Source organism: Bactrocera latifrons, unplaced genomic scaffold (assembly GCF_001853355.1).
Source record: "Bactrocera latifrons isolate USDA-ARS-PBARC rearing strain unplaced genomic scaffold, ASM185335v1 scaffold_12, whole genome shotgun sequence".
In the NCBI taxonomy this organism is placed as follows: Eukaryota; Metazoa; Arthropoda; class Insecta; order Diptera; family Tephritidae; genus Bactrocera; species Bactrocera latifrons.
Genome location: NW_017534630.1, coordinates 75533 through 85300, shown reverse-complemented (window position 1 = coordinate 85300; position 9768 = coordinate 75533). Strand labels below are relative to the sequence as shown.

The window sequence follows — 9768 nt, the reverse complement described above, 5'->3', positions numbered from 1 at the left end:
GCCACTTAGTACTATACTAAGGAGCAGCGTTATTTTACCACCAAATCTGTGCGCCAACTGACTGCCCGGTATTTGTGTTACAAAATAGCCCCAAAAGAAACCGCTGAGCAGGTAGGATTTGGTCTTCTCGGACCATTGGTACTCCTTGGAATTAGAGTTGTGGAAAATTATTATTAAACTTTTTTTTATTTTTGTTTTCTTACCTCAAAATTGGGGTTGGTGGAATTCTTATCCATCATTGCCACTATCGCCACCGAAAGATTTACGCGTTGCGTGATCGCTGCAGAGAGTCCCAGAAATATTAGAAGACATTGTATATGACGCGCGCCGAAGAGCGGTGCTGGAATATGGAGAAAATTCCATAATATTTATTTAAAATGTGTTTAATTTAATTATTTCACTTATTAGTTTAGTAATTTGTTTCACTTATTAGTTGGTAAAGATTAAATATATTTCTTATATAGATGTTCGGTGACATGAACTTTGCTTCATTTAAAAAAAAAAAAAAAAAAAAATCACTCGAAGAAGTTAAAGCCTGTCGAATTTTTTTACAAACCTTTATTTTTGCTATCATCTAGCTGCTTAATTTCCATTTAATATTCAGTTATTGTTACACTGTTCGAAAAAAGTAGAACTAAAAGTTCAGAAACAGAAAAATTTTGAATGGACCTGCAAGCAAACAAGTTGATTGATCGAGCGTTGAAAACCATCTAACAGTTTTCGCTGTTTTCATAGTTAGTGTAGAGTGAGCAGCGGYAGCTGGGTAGGGTGGCTCATAAAGCACCTCAATTAAATTTAACACTTAGTGTTGACACAACATTTGCATTTTAAATATAACATTTTTAAAAAATTTTTTTTTTTTAAATCCTTAGTGAAATAGTTTCTACATTTTAAAAATTGGGAACACAAAAATTCTGAGTTACAAATCATAAATATCTCCTTAGCCCTCTTAAATGTAATATATTTAGACAAGATTCTCACAAATTTGTTGCTTTCGAACCACCAACTTGASATACACATACATATGTACTGTTTATGTAGCCTCTAGTAGAGTTCTTAAATTTTATATGTGCTTATCTTTTGGCATATAATTTGTATTATAAATACATATGTATATGCGCTTTTATGTGAGGATTTTACACCAAAGATAAGCARAATGGGCGTGACCGATGAGTCCGATTAATTATCATAGATAGTTGAGTAAGTATGCCCCCTATGTTAGGTATTAAGATAATAAATTTGGTCTTAGAAAAAAAAATATATGTCTTTTTTACAAGGCCATCTTCTTAATTTGAATATCAGGCTAAATTTTTTAGCCTTGATATGATAGCTCTGCTTTTTCTAAGKATATTAGTGGTGAAATAATTATACTCCTTTAATTTATTTGGTTGTTGCTTGTGATCCTTCTTTAAATATATATACTAGATTTAGTTTTATGTACTTTTCAAAAATTATCAAAAGAAGAAGGACCACAAATGAATTAAATTCACTTATGAATTTTAATATCCACCGTTTTCCGACAGCAATTTCGTATACTTTCTAGCCGTGCCTTTAGCCCACGATCAAGTCTTGTTCATGATTACGAATAATTTCAACTTTAGTGATCAAAATTTGCTAGCCTTGTTTTAGAGAGCACAATATTATATTAAGCAAACAATTTTTTTTTATTTTTAAATAATAACCACTTAAAATAGCCAGACAAAAAATAGTCAGCCACATTTCGTAAACCCTAATAAACACTTAAATAATATGAACAACCACAGAAATCAGACAACTTATGACGAAGTAGAATAGTAGGCGCTGAGAATACATTGTATAAAATTAAAAATAAAAAAAATAAATAAAAAACAAGCTGAACAAACAGTTAATTTATTTAATATGATAATGCTCCTTTTTTACATTGTACTTGTAGTAACATAGGTAAGTTACCAGAAATCCATTTTACGAAGAAAGCAAACCTTTATACATATATAAAATGGTTATTTGTTGTAATGACCCGCTTTGAGCAATATGTTGAAGCATTGTATTGAAAAATAAGCCTTCCATAAGTTTTGTAGACTTCTTGTCAAATATTAAAGCTTAATATAACAGGGTTTTCAATATAAGCGCTTTTTTTTTTATTAAATAACAACGGTTTGGGATATCAGTGAAAATGGGCATGGGCACGCCTGAAGAGGTTCTGACGCTGAACCCAATTTTCGACGGGTTTCAAGCATAAAACGGCCGATTCTGCTGCAATTTCAMATTCAATATTCGTACGAATCGTCACTTTCCGCCGTCAAATCGCACAACCGAGGCGGCCAATTGACTGGGCCACACTTCCACCAAATTTGGTTTTCAACAAATCGATTGTGACGTATGCTGTGTGGCTTGTGGCGCCATATCGTTGCAACCATRTATTGTCCTAGTCCATATCATCCGCTTCTGGGCAAATATATTCGGCTATCATTGCGCAGCCAGCCCATAAACCGCACCAAACCGCAAATTATGGGATGCATGGAGTTCGTGTGGAATGCTGCCTGACCCACAACGAATTGACGAAGCCGTTCAGCTAGAAAAGCGCCACATCGCTGAAGATGATTTTTCGATGAAAATCCCGATCATTTTCAAGTTGTTGCTCAGCCCAATTCACGAACATACCACGATTCTGGTGGTCAAGAGGCTTTAGTTTTTGAGTCAATTTGATCTTGCAAGGATGTAGGCCAAGATTTTTTGGCAAAATTGGCCACAAYGATGTCACAGAGATGCCCAACGCTTGAGAGCGACGTGTGTGGGACTAATTTAGGTCATTSTCAATTGAAGCGATGGCGGCAAYAATATTCTCGACACTGTTGACACTTTTTTGTGTCACTGGCACGGGAACATTTTATAGCGCTCTTAAAGTTGAGGCGACTCACTCCGATTTTCGGTAGTAAATTTTAATAATTTCGACTCGTTGTTGGATCGTATATCTTTCCATTATGAAATGGCAAATCTTAGTGAAAAGAAATGTCAAAAGAAAAGAGTGAAATATAGCGTCCCTATTGAAAAATCCGTTTTAAGGACTTAASTTCGATCGGTCTGTTGGCATGGCAGCTATATGTTATTCCTATACTGGCAGTTCTCACAAATAAGCAGCTTTTTGATAAATAACGACCTTGTGGAAACTTTTAGAGCGATATCTAAAAACTTGTTCKCATATATACGGACGCACAGGTAGACGGCCATAAGTAAATCGACTTAGCTAGTCACGCTGATCAATTATGTATATATTTTATGGCRTCGCAGCTTCCTTTTCRTTGTTACAAACATCGTGGCAAACTCAATGGACCCWGTATAAGGTAACTATGTTGACAAATAGAACTGCCAATATTCGAAAAATATAACTTAGTMAACGATTTTCATCTACTTTAATGACATAAATCAAAAAAATTAAGCACATTGCTGATTTTAAAATATATTCCACTTAATCACATTGTAATCAATGCARGTAATGAGAGAAGGTCAATAGACTAATGACAAACAAAAAATAAATTTACAWATAWACATCTTATTCCTCTCTGTTTAACGCCACACCACATAACTTTTTAAAAGCTATGAGGGTCAACTTAAGCAAACTTACAACAGTACAATTAACTAATGACAGCAGCACATTACAATGCATAAATCGTGCAAGCATGTCGCATAAATATCATAATATAAATATGAATACGTCTCATTTGSCTCTAGTAGACATCTTTCTCCACATTGACTGGCTCGAATTTGATGTGATCCCTTTGCTGTTCCGCCTCTTTGGGATAGTTCCATTTCTGGATTTTGACCTGGCCGAAGAGAATAAATAGCAGATTGCCAAGAAAGTAAAGAGCGGCGGTTATATTGAATATGATGCGCCATTGATTAACGTTTTTCTAAAAATATACAAACAACCACGCATTAAAAAATATGTACCATAAAAAATCAGCGAACCTCTAACTCACCGAATCAGTGACGATGAAGCCCACCAGCAGGGGCGCTACTACAGCCATTAAATTTGCCATGCAATTAGCCACGCCCATTAGTATGCCAGCAAAGTTGGGCGACAAGTCAATGTGATTGGTCAAGAAGCCCAGGTAAGCTGCSGAATTGACACCGATTAAGATGACAAGTAAACCAACTGCCAAACTGCTTTGATCTTCGCGCAAATAACCCAACAATATGAGTGGCAACACCGGCACCCAGAAGCCGATGGTATTGAAAAGTTTACGACTTGTGCGTATGCTGATTAAATTCCGTTTGATAAGGAAATTATTTAGGCCACAAAACACAAAAGTCAAAAACATATTAACCAGATATGGTAGCGCCGACATGAGAGCATTGCTCTTGATATCCTGTTTCAGAATATTCTTCATATATGATGGAATTTGTATGAGCATCGTCCAAAAGCCCCAAGCGAATGTGCTCTGTGCGAATAGAATTACTAAGAATGGCACCGAAGTGACTATTTTAACCCATGGCGTTTTCRTTGGTAYATGCTCGTCCTCTGGTTTGGCCGACGTCACYAATGCTGATTGAATATATAATTTCTCTTCGGCAGATATCCATTTGTAGTCGCTGGGATCGCTAGCGCCCACAAAGTACCACATAATAACATATAATAAACTTATCAAACCGGAACTGTAGAAGATGCCAGGCCAGCCTAATGACGACGACGCAATGGTACCGCTGATGCCCATCATTATGACGCTACCGAATTGTACACCCGTATAGCAGAAGGTGCCGATCGAGCCGCGTTCCTCGGGTGGCACCCACTTGGAGAGTAGCGTGTGTGTTGAGGGGAAAATGCAACCCTGTATTAAGCCTTGTACCACACGCAGTGCAAAGACCAATTTCCAATCGCCTAAGCGCGCTGTAAGCGGTGTGAGCATGCACAAAATACTACTGAGGCCCAAACTTAGAAGCAACATAATTTTACCGCCATATTTGTGCGCCAACTGACCGCCAGGTATTTGTGTCACGAAATAGCCCCAGAAGAAACCGCTTAGCAGATATGATTTTGTTTGCTCCGACCAAGCGTACTCCTGTGTGGGTGAATGATATGATTATAAATAGTTATGKWTATATGYATGCAGTCATATGTTTCTAAATYGTTAGCCCACTTTACCTCAAAATCTGGATTTGTTGCATTCCTGTCCGTCATTGCCACAATTGCCACCGAAAAATTAACTCGTTGCGCGAAAGCCACAGTTAAACCGATGAAAATCATGAAACACTGCACATGACGAGCGCCAAAAAATGAAGCTGAAATTTTTAAAAAAGAAAAAAATTATCATCATTATTTTTTTACATAGAAGTAGAGCCTACGCTCCAAGAGAGAGCGCTACTAAACTCATACTTTTTGGTAAAACCGTAACTTCAAAAGACATGTTTATAAATTTCCTTACTGTGSGACAATTGTTGAGTCAGATACACCAGCTTGAACAACGCCGAATATGGAAATAAATTAAATTTGTTAAGGAACCCCTTATTTTTAACAAAAAAATGCTACTGATACAAAACACGTCTCTCTCATGGTGCTCGAAACTCCAGTGTCTAGGAGGCAAGAATCAGTTTTATTTCAAATTAGATTCAAATTGGTCGAGTGGTTCCTTAGTTTTCTTATGTCGTTTTAAAGTGGGCGGTGCCACATATGCATGACATCAAATTTCTAAACTGTTGCCGTACATTGATTATACAGAAGTACGACTATTATATATTATTGACACATAATGGTTAGTCGAAAAAGTCTTTTCGTATTTCAAATCAATATTTAACTTATTTTGGCTTATACTAATAATGAACTCAACTCAAGGTTATATAATGGATGACAAATCGCTTTCAATTAATGAWCATTTCTGGCCGTTTATTTTCGACTGCTTGCTTCAATCTTATAACTTGTTGACAGCAAAATATAGAATTAATTGTTTGTACAGGCAGCCGATAGTAGATGATTCCTTTACAATCCCACCAAACACTCAGCATAACCTTTCGAGGCATCAATCCTGGTTTTGCGACTATTTGAAAGGCTTCATTACGCTTGGACCTTGATCTTTTTCGCAATTTATAGTTGTATTTGATCCACTTTTCGTCTTCTGCTATCATTCGCTTCAGAAATAGTTCGATTTCATTTCGTTTCAGTAAAGAAAATATAGCAAATTGTATMATTTTTTGATTACCTGCAGCTTTATTTCAACATTCCCGAATTKAATTTCGGGAATTAAATCTCACCTTTCGAAGCACTGGAGATATCCGACTGCAATGACATCTATTGACAAAATACGAAATTACTTTTTCGACTACTTATATAACAGGAAAATTTTTCTTCACGATTTGTCAGTATAGCTTTAGCAGTTTAGCAGTTGCTCTGTTTTCAAATAAATTTTACTCCGCTGATTATCCTTCCTACATAGGATATGTATAACATCATAAGTTAATAGATATAAGTTATTCATTAAGGTTTCGGGTAGATCACTTGTTAGCAATTAAAAATAAGTTCTTTATGAATGATCACAACCCATAGACGTTGGGATTCAAGATATGTCAACCTTAGCACACAAAAAGTGTCTTAAGCCGGTAGTGCTGAGATACGTGCTCTTCTTTCAAAACACTTGGACGGTTGTCAATATATGATTATTTTTTTTTTTTTTTTTTTTTTGAATTTAGTTCTTTAGTGTAATTTTTTGGTGTTTGATACAACTAATTTTGAAAACTAATTACGACTGGTTTGAACTAATAACACATAGGAATTGTATTATATATTTTTGACTATTTTATGTTAATTTCAAGATGTTTTTCTAATCATTTCAAGTTCTCAATACTCCCATGTTCCTTCTAAAAAATTTAACGGCATTAATTTTGTTCTTCGTTCTTGAAATTCAAACTTCTATTTTTTTGTGTATTTATTGTGTGATACATTTTCAAAGGATCTAGAATTATAAACCGCTATTTTTATCCTTAATTGCCACACTTCACAAACCTTTTTCTTCTCTTTCATATTTCGCACTTTTCTCCATTTTCACGAATGTGTTTTTTTTTTTTTTATAATTKCAAGTACAGGAGGTAAGAAAYTAAWATGGTTTTTCACATTTCCCGAAACCAAATTTGGCGCGTGCGAATGCTTTGAGACGTGGCAAGCTTCAGCATCAAGTTACTCCTCAGCTTACACAGTTATAACTGTCAAAGGCAAGTACATGTAGCGGGTTATTAAGAAAATAATTAAACTGATTATTAGGGAGATTATAAATAAGTAGTAATTACAAAAGATTTGCGAAGAACACACTTTATAGGAGAAGATGTCTCTGGGTGACGTTAACACTTGTACTGCTCGTGACATTATAACAGTTATATTTAGTATCTACTTCTTATTTATTTAAATGTGCACCACATGGCTAGGCCGCTCTTATGATAAAGACCTTTAATATACATTTTTAAATACATATATAGTTTTAGTATTTAAATGTTATTTATACTTGTCCACTTTGGTTCAACTGTTTTTTTTTTTTTTTCTACATACACAAACGCCGTAAGTTGGACTTGCAGATTAACTCATATTTATGAACCCGATTAAAACTTATCTCTCGGTCATATGTATCTACATATAGTACACCCAATGGCGCTTATCAAGTGTGATGCTGGCTGCACGTTGTCTGAGTAATTATACTATRCACATAAATATATGCAAATATATAATAGTAGTATTTATATAATAGTAAATAAGTAAATAACAGAATGTGTAAACATGACAATGTCTTTAGAGCGCCAAGCACTTGAGGATTTGCATGCGGCTTCTTCTTCTATATTCATAGCGGAAGTTGGTACCCATTCGAAGTGGAATTTTTTAATTCAAAAGTACCGTTCAAACAGAATGCAAAGTCACTTAACTTTATGCGCATCCAGAGAATGTACCGAGTGTAAAGTCAATAAAAGAGGCTGCTCGTGACATTACTGTTAGGAAACTTCAACACATTTAAAAATAACACGTTTTATCTAATAATAAATTTAAGACAAAACACATACTTAAAGAATTGCTGCGGTTACATTGGGTACATGAGGCGAGCATATGGACTAACCGGACAACTGGTCACATTAGTTTTAAGCTATTACTAACGACACTAAAATAACTCATGTAAAGAACGGTTACTCACTTGGCTAAATATAAGCAAGCTGAAAAAATCACTGACCTCGTAAAATGGTAACAAGGGGGTGTTAATAACACGATTGCCTAAGCAAGTCATTTTGACTGCTTTCGAATTTCAATTAAAAAACGAGTGATTTAAATAACGAAATGGCTTGCAATAATTTTGTGACTTTGTAATTAGCTAGTCATTGTGTTCGGTCGCTCCTTCACTTCCAATATATACATATATATWTATATTGCCGAAAGGYAGTCATTTTCACTRCTTTCAGGCAATAGAGGTATAACTACGCTCCCGTCTTTCTAATGTTAACACCACAAAGTATAAGCAAAGCGGCATTGACATATTAAAATATTAACAAAGGGGTCACAGAACCCAAATTTAAACAAAAGTATTTGACTTAGCTAAATGTAAAAAAGGTTCAGGACTAAATGTAAAAATAGTTTTAGGCTTGCCTATATGTAAACAAAAGGGTCATTGACCTCATAAAATGAAAACAAAGTGGTGATTGACCTCTTTATTTGTAAACCAAATGGTCAGTGATCTGAAATTCAAATAATAAAGTCTGAAGTCCAAGCGCCTGTTGTCTGGCATTCCTGTGTCCTTCTTTTCAACCAACCAAGAAACTCAACATGCGGTACATGAATAAAAGTGGCTGCTGTCAATCCCATTATCCAATTTTCTTACCGATTCACATGCAACCGTACAGTATTATATTTACCATTGTATATAATGGTTAGAAGAAAATCTTATGATTCTGTTTCCATTTTACTTGAGTAAACCTGATCATGCGACACTGTACAAAAGAGTTATCTTTTAAACCATAATCAAATGTTATGAAATAGAAATGCAAATATTAGTATGTTCGCCAAATAATATTCCTAACTAAGCAGCTAATTCTCCTTAAAGATACCAGCTCACTTAAATGATGAGGCATTTTTCAAAAAGCTGCTCACTACTGTGCAGTTCTTTATTTGGAACCCTAAAGAATTTAACAATGTTTAATCAAGCGAGTTCATTTTATTTTGTTTTATTATGTTTTTTTTTATTATTTATTTTAATTATTTTATTTGATTTTTTTTTTAATATTTAAATAAAGGATAAGAAACACTGTGCCATATTTAATGTAGCTTTTATTGTCACTAAAAAATACGAAGCGAGTTACGCCTTTTTTCGAAAAAGGGGAAATATTTTGGTTTTACTCTTTACTTTTACTCTCACTCGCTGTCTGCTTCACTCTGTTATAGAATTTCAAGTTAGCTTAATTCGTAACCGACGCATTAACATCTAGCAGAATCTAGAATTCAGAGAATACCTATTTCTTGAAAATATTAAATAGCTCATTTATCCAATATAGAAAGAATTTATGCCGAATCTTAAAATATTAGTTAAAAAAAATTGCAAATATTGTGTTAATTGACTGAACTAAAACGATGGTTGAGCTCATAATCAGACCTCTCTTATAAACATTTTTCTTCTTCTTCTTGATTGGCGTAGTCACCGCCTACGCGATTATAGCCGAGTTAACAACCGCCCGCCAGTCGTTTCTTCTTTTCGCTACGTGGCGCCAATTAGATATTCCAAGTGAAGACAGGTCCTTCTCCACTTGGTCCTTCCAATGGAGTGGAGGTCTTCCTCT

General features: G+C 34.9%; 2 protein-coding genes across 4 annotated transcripts in view; both read right to left on the bottom strand.

Moving 5' to 3' along the window:
• Window positions 1-682, bottom strand: part of LOC108978244 (putative inorganic phosphate cotransporter) — a gene marked incomplete in the record, with an annotated part of 2118 nt that extends 1436 nt beyond the window's left edge. Inside the window, 3 exon segments of the mRNA XM_018948403.1 lie at window positions 1-144; window positions 204-340; window positions 557-682. Coding sequence (XP_018803948.1) covers window positions 1-144; window positions 204-340; window positions 557-593 — 318 coding nt within the window.
• Window positions 683-3374: 2692 nt separating this feature from the next.
• LOC108978222 (putative inorganic phosphate cotransporter) lies at window positions 3375-7306 on the bottom strand. 3 transcript variants are annotated; one of them, XM_018948376.1, is made up of 5 exons: window positions 7274-7306; window positions 6971-7167; window positions 5120-5256; window positions 3957-5036; window positions 3421-3887 (listed from the first exon to the last, which is right to left on the bottom strand). In XM_018948376.1, the coding sequence occupies exons 2-5, from the start codon at window positions 7005-7007 to the stop codon at window positions 3705-3707; spliced, it is 1437 nt and encodes a 478-aa protein (XP_018803921.1). In that variant the 5' UTR covers window positions 7008-7167; window positions 7274-7306; the 3' UTR covers window positions 3421-3704. The 3 variants fall into 3 exon arrangements, with proteins under 3 accessions (XP_018803924.1, XP_018803921.1, XP_018803922.1); XM_018948377.1 differs by lacking the exon at window positions 7274-7306 and adding an exon at window positions 7252-7268; XM_018948379.1 differs by lacking the exons at window positions 6971-7167; window positions 7274-7306 and adding an exon at window positions 6223-6571 and having other exon boundaries at window positions 3375-3887.
• Between the last annotated feature and the right edge of the window lie 2462 nt (window positions 7307-9768).